At 40.8% G+C, this 18,930-nt stretch overlaps 1 protein-coding gene across 1 annotated transcript; it reads left to right on the plus strand.

The window, feature by feature from the left end:
• The first annotated feature begins 14 nt into the window (after positions 1–14).
• polr2b (RNA polymerase II subunit B) lies at positions 15–18,844 on the plus strand. Its single transcript, XM_088938091.1, has 25 exons — positions 15–179; positions 1,198–1,270; positions 2,036–2,186; positions 2,385–2,497; positions 3,911–4,130; positions 4,696–4,854; positions 5,024–5,188; positions 6,532–6,728; positions 7,837–7,956; positions 8,925–9,111; positions 9,657–9,800; positions 10,252–10,391; positions 10,611–10,722; positions 11,177–11,331; positions 11,692–11,890; positions 12,686–12,854; positions 13,491–13,587; positions 14,407–14,501; positions 15,324–15,574; positions 15,847–15,936; positions 17,115–17,222; positions 17,388–17,501; positions 17,871–18,031; positions 18,176–18,371; positions 18,505–18,844. The coding sequence occupies exons 1-25, from the start codon at positions 161–163 to the stop codon at positions 18,592–18,594; spliced, it is 3,525 nt and encodes a 1,174-aa protein (XP_088794217.1). The 5' UTR covers positions 15–160; the 3' UTR covers positions 18,595–18,844.
• Positions 18,845–18,930: the final 86 nt, after the last annotated feature.

Here is an 18,930-nt window from a genome sequence, read left to right on the forward strand (position 1 = left end):
GTGCAGGAAGTGACGTATACACCATCGATATCTCGTACTGTTTTGTTCAGGTGGTGTGGATGGAAGTGGTGGGTTATAGCGCACTTATTTTTAATTCAACGTATTCGTAAGTGTTTTGTTTTTCTTTTGGAGTCAGTAAAGGAAGAACCTTCAATCTAATATGTATGATCAAGATGAAGGTAGGTATCTGGTTTGTTTAGTTCTTTTTTAAAACAATATTTTGAACATGGCGTCAGCGTACGTTCTTTGATTTTTGGTCTGTATTGTACAGAGGTATCTTATAAATGCAAGGTGAATTGTGCCATTAACTCTGATACGTTTAACGACATCTGTTATTTAGATTTTGTGCATCGTGAAATTTGTTTGAGAAATATTGTGCTTCGTTTTCAACATTCTCAGTCTAAACCGTTCGTATTTAGAGTCACTTTCAGCACAGGAGTTCTAAATTTGTATTTTGAAATGCATTCAACAGACGAGCACTTTACATCCAAATAGGGAAGATGATTTTCAAAAAAGCTTTTGGCATTTCAGTTTTATCCAGAAACTGAAATCGGAGGAACGGTAATTAGTTCATGGTGGTTCTAACATCTCATTTTGCGTACCACTGTCCTTAGGAATTAAAAATGTGGCCTTTTCATTAATGTTCGAAAAGGTTGCAAAGTAGCAAACGGTATAAAAGTCCATTTCGGTGAAGTTCACAGATGCCTGCTGATGTATTAGTCTAACTTCTGCCTTTCTACATACAATTACACTCGTGTCGCCATTGTAACAAAGCTACTTCAGAGAGGGCAGGTTATTGAGGAGAATAAAGAATTTTTTTTCTCCTTTTATCCTCGATCATGCCTTTGGGAAGTGGAATGAAGCAAAGTGCCTGGAGAAAATTCATATGTGTAACTGGAGTGCGATCAACTCTGCATAGGCGGCACGCTGTCTCTAGAGCTGTGAGATAGTAGGTCCAAGTACCATGTCTCTTGAAAAGCTTTTTACAACGCATGTAGTGTAAAAACAATTTCTGTGAAAATCAAATGTATTAAGGGCCATCTTACCTTTCTTTGTTAGTTTCATATGCAGCAAACTTTCTTCCTGTAGAAGGTAAACACCTGTGAATAGTACTTTTTTAGGGGGAAGTCCAAAAAGAGCATAATATTTTATGTGGATGGGGCTCCCTTAATATTACAATTCTGTGGTCTTGTTTAGATATTCAGTATGATGAAGATGATGATGAGATCACTCCAGACTTGTGGCAGGAAGCCTGCTGGATTGTCATCAGGTGAGCAGCCTAAAAAATATAACTTGACATATTAGCCACCTTTGCCTTTTAGGGTCATCTTTTGAGACTTATTGATCTTATTTTTGACTTAATACTCACATTTCAGCATTCTTCTGTGCTGTAAAAGTCCAGCCCTGGTCCCAGTGGCATACAACCCAGCAGATTTTGAATGTCACCATTAGTTTTCCTACAAACAATTGTAAAGAACTGAAATGAATCATTTCAGTTTTGTTCATTTTTTAAAACTAGGCAGATTAAAGGTTGGTCATTCCTGATTTAGCTGAACCAGGTACCTTCCTAAACTGATCACAGTCCACATGTTGCAGGTCCTTACAAAGAGATAATTTAAGGATGACCTCTAAGACCTACTTGATTGTGGCTCTCCACTGCAAAAGTTTAACTGCTTTTCATTTTGTTTTAAGTGTGCCCCCTTATATATTCATATATATGTTTGTCTGTCTATGTCCAGTCAAGTTCTGTCCTGCTTTTTTAAAAAGCAATTTTTTTCTGATACAAATATACAAAGTTAAAAACATTTCTGGTAAAGGGTTTCACAGATTTGGCTGTAATGAATCCGAATACATTTAAAATTCTAAAACAGAAGGAAATGTTGGGCATTAATGAATAAAAATCTATAGAAGCGGAAGTGATCATCTCCTGTAATGCAGATCTTCAAAGCAAATTCAGCCCAGGTATTTTTCCACATTGGAGGCACTACAGAGGAGAATGGTGTTAGTAATGGATGGCCTGTTCTTGTCTTCGTAGTTCTTATTTTGATGAGAAGGGTTTGGTGAGGCAGCAGCTGGACTCTTTCGATGAGTTCATCCAGATGTCAGTACAGAGGATTGTGGAGGATGCCCCACCCATCGACCTGCAGGCTGAGGCCCAGCACACCTCTGGAGAAGTGGAGGAGCCTGTGAGTCTCTCGAAGCCTTGAAAAGATTATTCCAGCATGTGACCCCAAGCAGACTGAAAGTGTAGTGATATGTATTGATGCACAGATACATCTGATTAATTGGTGCAGGGGGCGGTCTGCCCACAGTAGGGGTGAAAGCCAGCTAGTCAATGGGTGGATTTTGCATGTTTATCGCCTCTTGTCATCTTTTCGTTCTAGCCACGTTACCTGCTGAAGTTTGAGCAGATTTATCTTTCCAAACCTACACATTGGGAGAGAGATGGAGCTCCTTCTCCTATGATGCCAAATGAAGCTAGACTCCGAAATCTTACGTAAGTAGAGCTTTACATTGTTGTGTTGCTCCCTATTCTGATGCGATCCCCCAAATTGTTCAGTTTTGTCCATTGCTGTTGCAGAAATGTACTTCACACCAGGGCTTTTTTGGAGAGCTAGAGCAGCATTGTGCAGCAGGGGTTAGGTCTCTAATGTTGCAACTGGAAGGTTAAATTCCAGCTGAGACAGTGCTGTTGTACCCTTGACCAAAGGAATTCACCTGAAGTACTCCAATAACATACCTGGCTTTGATATTTTTCCATATTAAAATAAAATGGGACACTGGGCTCCTCTTTTTGGGTCTACCTTCTGAAATGATAACGTTTCTCCCATCACAATATCAATTTCTCGATAAATTATTACTCTTATTAAGGGAATGTATTTTAACCAACTGGTTTAAAAAGAAACACCCTCTGTTACATTTTGGTATGGAGAAAGTTTTAGTGTACTGCCCTATGGAAGGCTTGGTTTCCGTAGGAGAACAGATCTTAAACTATGGTCACCTCTTATAGAGTATTTGCCAGTGGCATTAACAGAATTGTTGCTTAAGGGTCAGTGTGTATGAAAGTGAATCCCTCTGCAGGTTCCCCAAACTGAGGGAGGAGGGGTTAGGCTGGATGAGGGGGGGGGGGGGTGACTGAATTTGGAGGAGAGAACAGGATGGATGTCACTAGAGAGCTAGAAGGGAATTGAAGACTGGAGATCTTTTTGTATCTTCATCTTTCTTTTATTGTATACTATGTCATGATGGGGTTTTTTCTTCTCTTAATCTTATTGTTTTTAAATGATGGATGGTATGTGAATTTTGTTGAAAATTAATAAAAGGATGTAAAAATACCCAGTTTTGAGTTCCATTGTCAATTGGTTTGGTTAAAAGTGTCAGTCGGATAAAAATGAGTAGGTGTGCATGAACTGACATCAGGTGTTCCAAGGATAGCAAGTGGCCGAGTTCACAGCTGGTTACAAGTGATAAGTTCACATAAATGACTTGTATAAACTGTTAACCTAGTGGAGTGTATATATGTGACCTTTCTTTTGCGTTCCTTATCTTGATATGAAATTCAAGTCAGACCCAAAACGTTGCTGTGTTTGTATCATACAAAAAACCGGGGTTTGGGACGTTGTCCTGGCCAAATTTCATCTTTACCAGTCATAGCCTCCTAATAATACCCATCTCTGACTTCATCACTCTGTTCTCCTCCCCACTGATAGCTGGTGTGTGCTGGATGTACTGGTGCACTATGTTTGCTGTTGTATCATCCAGGTGGATGCTGCACATTGGTGGTGGTGGAGGGGAGTTCTCATTACCTGTAAAGCTCTTTGAGTGGAGTGGCCAGAAAAGCGCTATATAAGTGTAAGCAATTATTATCTTCTGAATCTATTGATGTTCACAATTTTTTTTTTTGGCCCAGGTACTCTGCTCCTCTCTATGTGGACATCACCAAAACCATCATTAAGGAAGGGGAGGAGCAGCTGCAGACGCAGCACCAGAAAACCTTCATCGGAAAGATTCCCATCATGCTGCGCTCCACCTACTGCTTACTCAGTGGGCTGACAGACCGTGATCTCTGTGAGCTTAATGAGTGTCCCCTGGACCCTGGAGGCTATTTCATCATTAATGGATCAGAAAAGGTAAAAGGAATAATCCTGTCCAGCTGAGCACAGCCGATAGACAGACATTTCATGTGAAGTGGTGTTTTACAATGATTTTCATACTCTATAACCGCAATAGGGACACCTTTAGTCAAGTCTGTGGCATCAATCAGAAATATCTAATGTTTTAATTGTTACTAAAACGCTGCAAATGAAAAAAAATAACATTGTAGATGAGATGTCTGGTTAGCTTCTTTTTGAAGAGTGTGATTCATACATGGAGAGAATTTGAAATGGGCCAGAACTTGACACAACCTCTTGCCCCCCAGATCTGTCGTCTTTGCTTCCAAACCAACAACTGTTCAGCTCTAAAAATATTTCTTTCAGAAATGTATGTTGTGTAATTTCTTCTTTTAAAGTGTACTTGGAAAACATGGAAAGGTGTCAACTAATTCAGTAGTCAGGCAATTAGTCCTTAATAAAATAACAGCTGGATGAATATTGGATTAGAAACTCTTGATAGTTTTATCTGAAGCTGAATTCGCAGGTATTTATACTGTGGCCCAGCTCATCATTTCGGCGCTATGCACCTTTTTTGCTGCAGGTTCTGATCGCTCAGGAGAAGATGGCCACAAACACAGTGTATGTGTTTGCCAAGAAGGATTCCAAGTACGCCTACACCGCAGAATGCCGGTCCTGTCTGGAGAACTCCTCCCGTCCCACCAGTTCCATCTGGGTCAGCATGATGGCTAGAGGTGGTCAGGTGAGACTAGGGCTTGGGGCAGCACCGGGCTGCTGGTCACTTTTGGTCACACTAAGTGTCCCCCCAATGGAGTTAAAACACCTGGGAGAGGCACGTGTGTGACTTTAAAAAAATGTCATTTTTCATTTTGGTGAAATTTTAACATTTGTTCACCCATGTCATTCACCAGGGTGTGAAGAAAAGTGCCATTGGCCAAAGAATCGTGTCCACACTGCCGTACATCAGGCAGGAAGTGCCCATAATCATCGTGTTCCGCGCTTTGGGCTTCGTGTCTGACCGCGACATCCTGGAGCACATCATCTATGACTTTGATGATCCAGAAATGATGGAAATGGTGACTTTTTTTGTTGTTGTGTGGTTTTATGAAAATCTGTTATTTATATTTATGTTTTTTCTGTGCCACGTGCATTTTTAGCTTTCATTTTAAATACAGTACCTTTGAGTGTAATCCATGCTTTAAGAAAATGTTGCAAGTGTTTGATATGTTTGAAGTAAATGATAGCTTTATTATGGATAAAATCTTAACCTTTTTTTGCACTGGTAAATCGTTACTAGAAGACCCAGCTGTTGAGGAAATTGCATGTAATGAATATTTAGGTATAGGGGGAAAAATGGGAGTTAGGTTGTCACTGCCAGGATTTGACTTGTAAATCTCATTATAACACCCACATTTTCTTAAATACACAGTAATGTGTTTAAGGAGCTGCATTATAATCTTATTAAATATTGGTGTATATATTATAATATCATTTCCCATACATTAATACAATAGAAATTGAATTTTAGATAAAGCCACTCGCAACACCAGCCCCAGTTGATAATTAATTTTTCCAAATTGTGCATATAGATTGCTTCACCCCCTTTAATCTACCACTCAAGCACATGATACATCTTGTGCAGGCCAGTCCATCACTTCTATTTTCTTTCCTTAAGACATTACAGATCTTGAACGCTTACTAATAGTGCTTACGTACTGGTGCTTTCTCACTCGTAGTACACTTAGGAACCATGGTTTCTCACTAAGTAGTATTTAAAAAACATAAAGCAGATGACAGAAAACAGTGACAAAGTAGGGGATGCAGTGTGGCATGTGGTACCACAAGACGAACCAAGACAGGATGGGTTGCTGGTTCCACTTGCTGAAATTTTAGTATAAAATCTGCATGTAAATGTGAAACCATGTAAACCACAACTGCCTTGTAAGACAGGGTAGACCTGTTTATACATTTTATGATATTTTAAAATACTCATGCTAGAGATGATCCCTTCAGTTGTCTGACATGAGCAAGCTTTTTAGCACAGTGAACATTTGCATCAATATTTGAGTGCTACAGAGGAAATGCAGCTTAATTACTTGTTGAAACTTGACTCTCTGCCAGATGAGGTAAAAATCTCACCCCTAATATTTAAGACCTCTTTATCAACATATTTGTTTTGGCCTTCAAGTGATCCAGAGCGTAAGGAACGAACTAAATGGGTGATAATTATTTCATCCATCGTGCCCATCCCATAAGAATTAGGTTATTGGTCCAGAATGAATTACATCACCTCCTGAAGATCCTGTAAATCTCTTTCATTAAATGTTAACTTGTCTAAAAGGCAAATGTGTTGTTTGGAAAGGAAAGGTTTGACATTTTTATGATTTTTTTTTTTCCATCCAAAACTGTGTCTGGCCAGGTCAAGCCTTCCCTGGACGAGGCCTTTGTGATTCAGGAACAGAACGTGGCTCTGAACTTCATCGGCTCTCGAGGTGCCAAGCCCGGGGTCACCAAGGAGAAGAGAATTAAATATGCCAAGGAGGTGCTGCAGAAAGAAGTGCTGCCACACGTGGGAGTCAGTGACTTCTGCGAGACGAAGAAGGCTTACTTCTTAGGGTGGGAATTAGAGCTTCGTATGTCGTGGTGGTGTTTTATAATGATTGTTGTTCCACAGGAAAATACATTAATAGATTTTGGAAAGGGTAACCAGGTGACAGTTATAGAAATCATAAACAATGAAAAATGTTAAAATCTCATGAGAGGAGAAGTTTATTTAGTTGTCCTCTTTACTTTTGTCAGATTTTTTAAGTGTGATTTTTGTATTATTAAATGATAAACGGTTGATAAGGAGCTGCAGTGAAGTACACGAGTAACCTTTTTTTGTTGTAATACCCGATTATGGCCCATTCATTGGTAAAACGCAGAATTTCTTGTAAGAAAATTAAGCTCTCGGGGTTTCCCAACTTGGTAGACGGACAACTGTCTGCAGGTTTCCATTTTAAAGGAGCCAGCATCTCTAGTGTGAAATAACATCTATAGTAGGTCTACTTGCTTGCATTCAGTGCTGAGATTTTAAAAATGCACTACTTCAAAGGATGTTGTTTCCAACGATTTCACCTCAATCATTAGACCTCTCATAAAAAGACTTAGTTCCTTCTTCAGAGGTCCAGTTCGGGGGTCAGATTTCAGGCCACTTTTGAATGGGAAGAGTTGAACCTCTTCGCAGATTCCAAATCTGAAAGCAAGCTAACATATGTACCCCCAGAACAAACTATAAACTTTTATCAAGTGTTTAAAAACACTGAGCAGTAGAAGTTGAGCAAGACAGTGGTCCTTAGGAACAGGAATAGGAAGTGCTGTTACAGAAGTCGAAAACAAAACGCTACATGGGTAGTAAGGAGCTGTGCTGGAGGAGTTGAGACAGCAGGGTGTCTGTCATCACAGTATCCCTGGTCCGCCTTCACTGCAGCCAGCTTTGTCACTGCTGCTCCACCATCGGCAAGGAGTGCTGTGACAGGTTAGATGGCACGACTGATTGAGGTACAAATAGCGGATGACTTTTTGTATTCCCAAATGTCAGGAAAAAGAAAGGTAAGAGTAAAGAAACTTTGAGGCTATTGAAATTAAGGGAATGTGTACAAAATGAGATTCGGTTTTCAAGCGTGTTGTTCTCTGAAAGGAAAATCGAAAGTGACCGTTTTGTTTTTTTTTCCTGTGCTTTCAGGTATATGGTCCACAGGCTGCTCCTGGCCGCTCTAGGCAGGAGAGAGCTGGATGACAGAGATCACTATGGCAACAAGAGGCTGGACCTGGCGGGGCCGCTTCTTGCTTTCTTGTTTCGCGGGTAAGATCAGCGGTTGGCTTCGCTTTTCCAACGAGCGTGTCAAAATGGTCCAGTTTGCTTAGGAACTAATTTCTGAAAATCCAAATGTGGTATACCTGTCCTTCATTTACTTGTCAGATACCTGATTTTAATGTCGTTTGTAGTATTTCCGTTACTGTCGGACGCTTCCCATTGAAAAAGAATAAGCAAATATAAGAACATATGAGTAAGTAAAAGGAGGTTGTATACCAGATGTGTTAATCACAAAAAAAATGTTGCATGTGGAATGTTATTTTCATTGTGTTCCTTTATACTAAATGTTTATCTTCTAAATTTTCTGTCTTTTATGTCCACTTGAAAACCAGTTCTGGACCTGATTTTATATCGGTTCTGTTCTAAGAGACTTACTTAACACTGAATACTGATTGGTGTCGCTATAACATGTTAAAAGAAATACCCACTAATTGTGTTTTTATCTTGGCTTAAATATTAATGAACGAATAACATAAATGTATTTTTTTCCATGAGAATCTCTCAGCTCTCTCAAAATAACTCGGTAAAACATTTGTTCAGGCCTTGAGAAATAGCATTGAGTCCTTGAGAGAATGGTTATCTTGTGGCTTTGTTTTCAAGTAAGATCTCTTCTTGGCATTTCTCATTTTTTTTGGGCTACTCTTTGCAGTGTTCAATAAAGACTATACAAACTGTACTATATTGGTTTTGCCATTTTCCAAATCTCGCAGTTTCTCATTGAATTCAAAGGTCATAGCATGGTCATAAAGCATGTGTTTTAAACTGCTGTTGGAATATTCAAGAACAGACTCTATCTGTAAGTAGGATAACATAAGTAGGTTGGAATAATAATTCAGTACGTTCTTTGTAAACAGATGTGATGTGCAGCAAAGTAATTCCCACACTGATAGTTACAGGGCTGCTGATAATCAGGGTTTTCTTATTTTCATTTCTCTCCTACTCTTTATTTCTCTCAGAATGTTTAAGAATCTGTTGAAGGAGATCCGAATCTACGCCCAGAAGTTCATTGACCGGGGGAAAGATTTTAACTTGGAGTTGGCTATTAAGACTCGCATCATCTCGGATGGGCTGAAGTACTCTCTGGCCACAGGGAACTGGGGAGATGTCAAGAAGGCCCATCAGGCCAGAGCTGGGGTATCTCAGGTGGGTCTCGGAGAGAGAAGGAGGAGGAATGATGCTCTGTCTACAGCCAAGACCCAGCTTGTGATTGCATGAAGTATATGAAGAAATTCGCACACTGCATGAGAGCCAGACTGAAATGCTTTTGATTTTTTTTTTTTAATAAAGACCTTCATAGGATTGTTCAAGGTTTTGATCAGGAGATTTAAATAAGGCCATTGGACACAATATTTTCTCATGAAACACTAAAGAAGAAACTTTGGTTTTTGTAATATTCAGTTTTAAAAGAAGTATGAATTTGAAAAGGCTAACTAGACTGAAACACCCCACTTGGTGTGCGGAATATGTCCAGAATCTTAGAGATTGCAGGTCTTTGTTTTGGCACTTATCTCATGACCTAGAGCAGCCTAACTGAACTATCCTATTAATTTTCACTGTCCACCCTGCTTGAGCATAGCAGAACATTGCCTGTCCTTCTGGGTAGTCCTCTCTAGGAATCGGGCAGAAACAAGGTGCGATCTTTCACGAATGCAGTGTGGGAGAATTGTAACGCGGAATTATTATTTTAGGTGTTGAACCGCCTGACCTTTGCTTCAACCCTGTCGCACCTGAGACGTGTGAACTCTCCCATTGGTCGAGACGGGAAGCTGGCCAAACCCAGACAGCTCCACAACACCTTGTGGGGCATGGTGTGCCCAGCTGAAACCCCAGAGGTAGGATATCCAGACCTTAATGTGTTGAATGAGTTCCTTTCTTTATTACATGGGTATTCATAAATTCTATGTATCTCTGTGTCTCGTGACCTATAAAATAAGCACCTATGTTCACCCGACTTCGTTAGACTTGTAAATCGTGCTGTTGTGCTTTTTCTATGAGAGGTTTTATGTATCATCACATTTATATAGCAGTGGTGACTGTTCTTGGAGGGTATTCTTCTGTTATAGGGTAGTAGGACTATTCCTTTGTTGGTAGTTCTTAATGAAAAAAAATCTGCATTTCCTTTTATGTTTGTCTGCCTGTGCAATCAAGTCATGTCATGGAGGAGTTCCTTAGAAGCAATGTTGTTAGGTTTGCAACAGCAGTCTGTATGTTTGAAAGGTTTTGAGAATGTGATTGAACTGGGTGTGGGCAGGACTGTTGAGTCATGGTTTCTCCTTTGTCCAGGGACACGCTGTGGGGCTCGTGAAGAACCTGGCTCTGATGGCCTACATCTCTGTGGGTTCCCAGCCCTCCCCTATCCTCGAGTTCTTGGAGGAGTGGAGTATGGAGAACCTTGAAGAGATTTCCCCAGCTGCTATTGCCGAGTCAGTACTGACATCTTCCGTAGGCCAGCAATTGCAGTGATGAGCTTTGACAGCAGTGATTTTAATCACTCTCCCCTTTGTTTACTGTAATGTGTAAAGAAAATTGGAATCCGATAATACAGTATTACTTTAGGATTGCGACACTGTGTGTTAGAGTCATCTGCCTACTGAAAAAGCTTTGTACTTTGTTAATGGTTTGTGAAACTCATGTCATTACAGTGCGACCAAGATTTTTGTGAACGGCTGCTGGGTAGGAATCCACAAAGACCCCGAACAGCTGATGAACACGCTGAGGAAGCTGCGCCGTCAGATGGACATCATTGTGTCAGAGGTGACGAACGCCGGCATGATTCCACAGCGTGGAGAACGAAAAAAGCAGCCTGTTGTTTAAAATAACTTTTGCAGTGTGTTTAGTTTTTGTGCTTTTAGAAAAATCAGAACCTGTGCCCATGCAGCACATCTACTGGTAAAGATAGTCCTGTAATGTAAATTTATTCCCAGGTCTGCATTCAGTTTTTTTTTTATGCTGATTTGGAAAAAAGGTAAAAGCCTCTCCCAGGAAAAACTAGGTTTATGTGATCCACGGTTATAGAGCTATGTGCTAATGTTGAATTTTTTTGCATCAGAAAACGAAGATTAAAAGTTCGGGGTGTGTGTGTGTTCATATTAATTGTAAGGACCTAGTTGCCTCATAAAGATTTAAACTGCTAGAATCCATTATAGCACTGTCCAGACAGCTCGTGACTCTGTCTCGTGACTCTGAAGCCTCTTTCTGTCTGTTGCAGGTATCTATGATCAGAGATATCCGCGAGCGAGAGATCCGGATTTACACCGATGCTGGGAGGATCTGTCGGCCTCTGCTGATTGTAGAGAAGCAGAAACTACTCCTGAAAAGAAGACACATTGACCAGCTGAAGGAGAGGGAGTACAATAACTACAGGTGTGTCAGCTGAGGACAGCTTGACAAGTGTTAATTTCTTACTGCAGCATAAATATATTTTATTTTATAATCAGTTAAGAGAACCATTGAAAAAACATTTTTGCGACATATTAAATTAATTGGCATTTGAGAGTTACTGTAGTTATCATTCCCTTTGTATCAGAGTGTGCTGATCCATGTAACACTCCCACTTTGTGCAGCAGTGGAAATTTAAGTTGAACTGAAAGTCTTGTACACCGTGCTGCGTGTATCGCAGGCTCGTACTTACATGGCAATACCAATCGTTCTGTTGTTCTGAAGTTTAAAACTTTTTAACCCACCACATGAGATTCAGAGCGATGTCTGTATTCTCTCGTCCAGCTGGCAGGACCTGGTGGCAAGTGGGGTGGTGGAGTACATTGACACTCTGGAGGAGGAGACGGTGATGTTGGCCATGACGCCTGATGACTTACAGGAGAAGGGAGTGGCCTATTGTTCCACATACACGCACTGCGAGATCCACCCCTCTATGATCCTGGGAGTCTGTGCCTCGATCATCCCTTTTCCCGATCACAACCAGGTATGGCTTGTCTTTGCATTTATGCCGGTTTGTCTTTTTTTTTGTAGCTCAAGAGAGGGAAAGACCATTTATTAGCCCATAGCATAAGTACTTCTTGTGCTGAACAGAAGACTGTTGTAGTCATAAATGATAATATCCATTCTTCCCTTAGCTCTCATCCCTAACTCTCTTCTCAACAGGTTGCAATACGTTCAAATCTCTACAGCTGGATTACTAACTCACACCAGACCCTGGCAGCATATCACTCCTACACTTAAGTCTTTACACTGGTTGCCTATCAAGTCACATATTCAATACAAGATCTTGTTGTTGACTTTCTAGGCTCTAAACAATCTGGCTCAATCACACATCTATGAACTCCTTCATGTTTACACTCCCCCTCCGTAGACTCTGTTCATTTGAGGCTGGTCCTCTGCTCACTGTCACCAGGACTAAATCACAGACTTTTGGTGACCATGCCCTATCTGTTGCTGCCCCAGAGTTGTGGAATGGCCTTCCTCAGACTTTAAGAGACCCAAGTTCTTTAACTCTCTTTAAATCTAAACTTAACTTTTACAAAGGTCTATGTTTGATTGCCCACATCTGTAAAAACCTGAATGCTCTTGGTTTTTTTCCTTAATTTACTTTCATTGTATTTTTTTTTTATTCATGATGTACAGCGTCCTTGGGTTAGGGAAGGTACTTGAGTCACAATGTTTGATCTGCAACAGAGAAGAAACCACTTCGGAACCCCCGCTTTCTAATTTTTTCAGTTTTTTTGCTAATTTCTTTTTTTTCCCATCTCTCCCTGTTTAGTCACCAAGAAATACGTACCAGTCTGCTATGGGTAAACAAGCCATGGGTGTGTACATTACCAACTTCCACGTGCGCATGGACACTCTGGCCCACGTGCTCTACTACCCACAGAAGCCCTTGGTGACGACGCGCTCCATGGAGTACCTGCGCTTCAGGGAGCTCCCTGCGGGTGAGGGCTGTCGCGGCGCTGTTCCACAGAACTGATGGTCTCGGGCCTTAAAAATGTGCAAAGAATTGGGGAGGAAATTTAAAGAAATGATGGCCAGAGTGTCGAGGCTTTGTAGTGCAACAGTTTTGTGCAAACAACTGCAGTGCGGCAGTGATAAAGTAGAACACATGCTTGCAGGGAAGTTTGAAAATCTCTGTCACTTTGACCTGACAGAACTTAGATCTAAAATGAAGATGTTTAATGGTAGTCCAAAAAACGGGAAAATTCATTACACAGATGTCTTGAAATCTGGCCGCTGACCTTCAGTTAGAGTGTTAAGTGCAGATAGCAGAAATTATATAAACTGGAAATCAGAGATTTGACTTGGCTCTTTTTGTCAATGAATTAGTTATTTCTTCAAATAGAAAAGCAAATAGGATGTTAGGATAGTTAAATGTAGAACTTAAATCAACCTTATGTTAAGTACACGTTGCACAAGTAATATTAAGACAACAGAATATTGTGTGATATCTGAAAAAAGATACTGCAACCCTGGAATTAGTCCACTGAACCTGATGCATTCCTTGACTCAAAAGAAAAGTCCCGCTCCAAGAGGCTCAAAGAACTGTTCTTTATTGTTCTTTCTTGTTCTTCCAGGAATCAATTCTATTGTTGCAATTGCATCATACACTGGGTACAATCAGGAGGACTCGGTCATCATGAACCGATCTGCGGTGGACAGAGGATTTTTCAGGTCTGGCTGCCTATTCATGTTGTCTCCTGGCTTCATTGATAACAGTAATCAGACGCAAGCTGAAATAGTAGTGTTGAATAACAGTGTAGTAATATGCACATTGGCAAAACAAACATATAACACTTAATCTCTGCTCTTGGTCAAGGGAAGCACCTGATCCCTGATGTACTTAACTGCTGCCTTGCATTCTCAGCTGTTTTATGGATTGAATCACTGTGCTCAACAATGTGTGCAGTGAATGTGCAGGTCAGAAAGTCACGGATCTGGTGGTTTGCTAATTCTTTAGTGAATTTCAACATGTGAAGGGATGCCCCTGGACATGAAGAAAAGTGAACATTCTTAAAGTTTTGTTGATTTAGACTGGCAGAAGTTGCTTGTCTGATTTAACTTTGGAAAGCCATGTAGAATTTGGTGTGATTTAATGGAATTGTGATATTTAATTGTTCATCAACTCAAAACGTTTTGAAAAGTATACCAGTGTTTCATAGAAAAGGTTGGCAATTCCGCCCTATTAGGATATGCCAAAACACTTTTAAATTGATAGTGTGTGTGATAACCATCATCTCCTTTTACTGCAGCAAGAAAAGGGACATCTGCCCTATTTAAAACAAAGATAATCTTTGTGATATTCTGTACATGTGATTCAGGAGTAGTGTAGTTCCTGTATCTATTCCTGAAAACTTGTAAAAAAGATGTGAAGTGTAAACCTGTCTCCCGGGAAGAAAATAATTCTCATACCATGCAGAGACATCACACATACCTACAAAAAGGTGAAGCTTTTCATGTCTGGTTAAATACTGAAATGTCTCGTTTTTACAGATCTGTGTTTTACCGCTCATACAAAGAACAGGAGTCAAAGAAAGGCTTTGATCAAGAGGAGATTTTTGAGAAGCCAACTCGTGAGACGTGTCAGGGTGAGTTAATTCTCTTTGCTCCTGTTAATAACTACCTCAGTGCCTTGTGATCTTATAGAATTACCCTCCACTATAATAAGACTGACTGCATAAAATAATGTGATGCTGTCCTGAAGGCCCTCCCTGTAAGACCAGTAGAGGATAGTTTAAAACAGATGGTGAAATACAAAAATACAAGATTAATATGAATCCCTGCCCCCTCTTCCCAAGCAGTGCTTTTCAAATAGTAACTTTGTGTTATTAAAGAAAAACACGTTTGTGTAGAAAAGTGTGTATATAGTAGTAAAATACAGGAATAAAGAAAGAAGCTCAATTGGCCTTATTCCGAAAGAAAAGGAAAAGAAAAAAGAATTGTAAAAAAAATTGTTGTTCCAGGTAATAAAGACCCTGTGGCATTAACGTGGGTCCTCAACTTGTTTTGGCCTGGATATATTCATGTATGAAAGTAATCCCCACAGTGCTTTATAAAATATTTTTTATTGTATTTTATTGTTGATTTATAGTTTTGCTTGATAAATCCAAGTTGTATTCATTTGATGAACATCTAGGAATTTGAAATCGCATTGATGGTACTCTTCTGCTTCTTTCTTTTCATACATTGGATACACTTGAATCTGCATCTCAATATTTCGGGAGGAATAAATAATATTGCTGCAGGTTTCATTACCGACAGCTGCCAGTGAAGTCCTCTGCCCCTTGCCACGGTTGTAGTCACTGGATAATAAAAAGCCCAACTTCGAAAAAGAGCCAAACTGCCACAGTAGAATTTCAGATTGAGAAGAAGAACTGACAAAAGGTGGGGGGGTATCCTTGATCTGTCAGGTATGAGGCACGCCATCTACGACAAGCTGGACGACGACGGGCTGATCGCGCCGGGCGTGCGCGTGTCCGGGGAGGACGTGATCATCGGCAAGACGGTCACGCTGCCGGAGAATGAAGATGAGCTGGACAGCACCAACCGGCGCTACACCAAGAGAGACTGCAGCACCTTCCTGCGCACCAGCGAGACCGGCATCGTGGACCAGGTCATGGTCACGCTCAACCAGGAGGGGTACAAGTTCTGTAAGATAAGGGTGAGTCTGCCACCCTCATGTTTCTCCGCTTACTGACAACACAATCTCGGGCTGTAGGATGATCATAAAATGGAAAAGCTTCTTTCGGTCTCAGCGCTTGTTACAGATTTGCCCACCTTTAATTTAACTTCTCTTCTTTTTCAATTATCACAAGGAAATGGCTGGAAATGGTCTTGAGGTCACACAGAGAACTAGCCTTGTGCTTGCTTATTGTTTGCGAGGACGTTGACGTATTTTTCAGCGGTGTGCGTTTCTCTTCTGTGAATCCACAGGTGCGGTCGGTTAGAATCCCCCAGATTGGAGACAAGTTTGCCAGTAGACATGGGCAGAAGGGTACTTGTGGGATCCAGTACAGACAAGAGGTAAAAGCTTATTTGTGGAATGTGTCAACTTCCCTTGTTTATTTTCAGAAATGCATTCTTTGTGAACACTCTCTATGGAAGATCCTGTCCATAGCTGACTGCTTCTGTGCCCCGTGTATACTTTGGACTAAATGCAAAACATTCTTGCAAAATATTTCAATTAAGTGAAGTGAAACTGGGCAGCAGTTTACTATGGAAATGTTATATTGCATATTGGAACAAAATACTTACCATATCTAGAAAGTGTCACATTCTGATTCAGCTAATATAGAAGTGAAAAGGGTCAACAAGTAACCAAGTAAAAAATGTATGGGTACCTAAGAGAGGAGTACATTTGAAAATCTGCTATTTTTAAGGAAATGGTTTTCTGAGCAAGATGCTAGCCTTGACTATAATTTGGAATGATGAGAATATCTGTTCGTACACATGAAACAAATACAGCTGGAGTTACAGCGCTCCTGATATCCACTTCAACGGATTTATGTTGAGACTGACTTTTAGCTTCCCAGAGAAAAGGGAAACGCTGTCTTTTCAGAGTGCAGATGTGTTTTCTGTGATTTATTTTTATTACTGTTAGATGGCCTTTGCATTCCCACATCTTTAAACGGTTCATTTGGCTTCTTAGAGCTTTTTGTTTTCATTGGAGCTTAACTTATCTGTTCCTTCCAGTAGTTAATTAGCCGGAACGTTAATTGCCATATTTCACATCTGGAAAATGAAATTCTGGGCTAGAGAGAATATAACAAACTGAGAATATAAAAAGCTCATCAAAGGGGGAAATGCTAATAAATGCTATGTGCTTATGTGAAGGTAAAATACTGTAATGTCTCGGAGAAGCCAAGGAACTAGGAATACTAACAAGTCTGCTGTGGAACCTGCCAAAATAGGGCAACTTTATCATCAAACAAGAATCTGTTTTTCCAAGAGGCCCGGAGGGGATTCAATTATAGATAGAATGAATGCAGTGTTTTCTAAGTGACTGGTATGAAACATTCATCTTATCCCATTATAGCCTGGTTTGGGTCATTTGATGCAGAAGGGTGAAATTTGAGAAGTCTGAACTGGAAGAAGTCTGGGTGAACAAGGAACAGCTATTCCCTATATTCTCAGAGGTGGAATATTTTATGACTGTATTGCTGTGGTAACATTGTTCTGTCTCTTGATTACTCCTTGCATAGGACATGCCCTTTACCTGTGAAGGAATCACTCCTGATATCATCATCAACCCTCACGCCATCCCCTCTCGAATGACAGTCGGCCATTTGATCGAGTGTCTTCAGGGCAAGGTATTGCATGAGACTATCTGGAAACTGCTTTTATTTGTGGAGAGAAATAGTGTTCATGCACTCTGAGAAAGAGGGACATTATATTGAATATTAAATATTTAAGCACAAGTGTTTTCAGCTGTGACAAGAGAAGACATGATGTCTAAGGGATTTCATTATGAACAGGTGTCTGCGAACAAGGGGGAGATTGGCGATGCCACACCTTTCAACGATGCTGTCAATGTGCAGAAGGTTTCTAACCTGCTCTCCGAATACGGTTATCATCTGAGGGGAAATGAGGTATAGTAGTATTTCCTCCTTGGAAAATTAATTCATAGAATTTATTCATACTGGTGCAGCTGTATAACCTACTGTATATTGTTTATTTGGAAGCTTGTACACAACAAGATATCAAAATATTTTATGCTTGCTGTTAAACCTGCATAATCTTCATGTAAGCAGTGCACTGTTGTGTTGCAATAAAATGTATAGTTCTTAGTTGCTGCTGAATTTCAATTAATTTCTTGTATTTAGTATGACAGTTTTCAGCCCAAAAGATGTCACAAGAAGGGATAGAGGTGCATCATCCACCTTAATGTACTGCCCAGAGTTATTTCATTGTGGGGGTGTAGGAAATTGTTCAGATTGATGCCATTGATTGTTTTTCAGGTATTGTACAATGGCTTCACTGGCCGCAAACTGACCTCCCAGATTTTCATTGGCCCGACCTATTACCAACGTCTGAAGCACATGGTGGACGACAAGATCCATTCCCGGGCTCGCGGGCCAGTTCAGATCCTCAACAGACAGCCCATGGAGGGTAGATCTCGGTGAGGATGTGGCGCGGTTAACATTCCCATTCTTTCAGAGCTTTGTGTCTGCAAAATTAGTCAGGGCCTTCAGTCTGGAGTCAATTGCATCTGAAAAGAAAGACCCACAGCCTGACTAGGTTTGTGCTCCTGTCCTGTGCGCAGCGATGGAGGCCTGCGATTCGGGGAGATGGAGCGCGACTGTCAGATTGCTCATGGAGCCGCCCAGTTCTTGAGGGAAAGGCTGTTTGAAGCCTCTGACCCGTACCAGGTCCACGTGTGCAACCTGTGCGGGCTGATGGCCATCGCCAACACGAGGACGCACACCTACGAGTGCCGAGGGTGTCGTAACAAAACACAGGTACGTTTTCTTTGGTCAGCGTCTTGGGAGTCGCGAGTCTTGTTTCCTTCCCTGATGTTAAAACAAAGAAAAGAGGTGCCCCTCATTCCTGTTGCGTTAAGCGCTAACACGACGCGCTTGTCTCTGTCCGCAGATTTCTCTGGTCCGAATGCCCTACGCCTGCAAGCTCCTCTTCCAGGAGCTGATGTCCATGAGCATTGCGCCCCGCATGATGACCAACTAGTGAAGTCTGGCTTCTCGGACAACCGATATCTGAAGAGAGAAACGGCTTGCGTTGCTGCTCCCTGTTGAGCTGAAAACAGGGAGACTTCAAAAAAGATTTTCTGAAAGGCTTAAGTGCTGGAATCATTTACTTTTGGAAGTAAAAGTATGTTTGTGAGATCACTGTTTAAGCATAGGGAATATGCTTTTGTATTGGTTATTTTGTCATTTGTTGTTTTAGAGAAAACTTAATAAAGTTCAGATTTTTAACACTTTTTTGCTTTTTTTTGGCTTAATTGTTGACATTAAAGAAATACAGAGGTCACGCAGGAAGTCGTGCTCTGTATTACAAAAAAAT

This window comes from Atractosteus spatula, chromosome 1 (assembly GCF_055471065.1).
Source record: "Atractosteus spatula isolate fAtrSpa1 chromosome 1, fAtrSpa1.hap1, whole genome shotgun sequence".
NCBI classification, from domain to species: Eukaryota; Metazoa; Chordata; class Actinopteri; order Semionotiformes; family Lepisosteidae; genus Atractosteus; species Atractosteus spatula.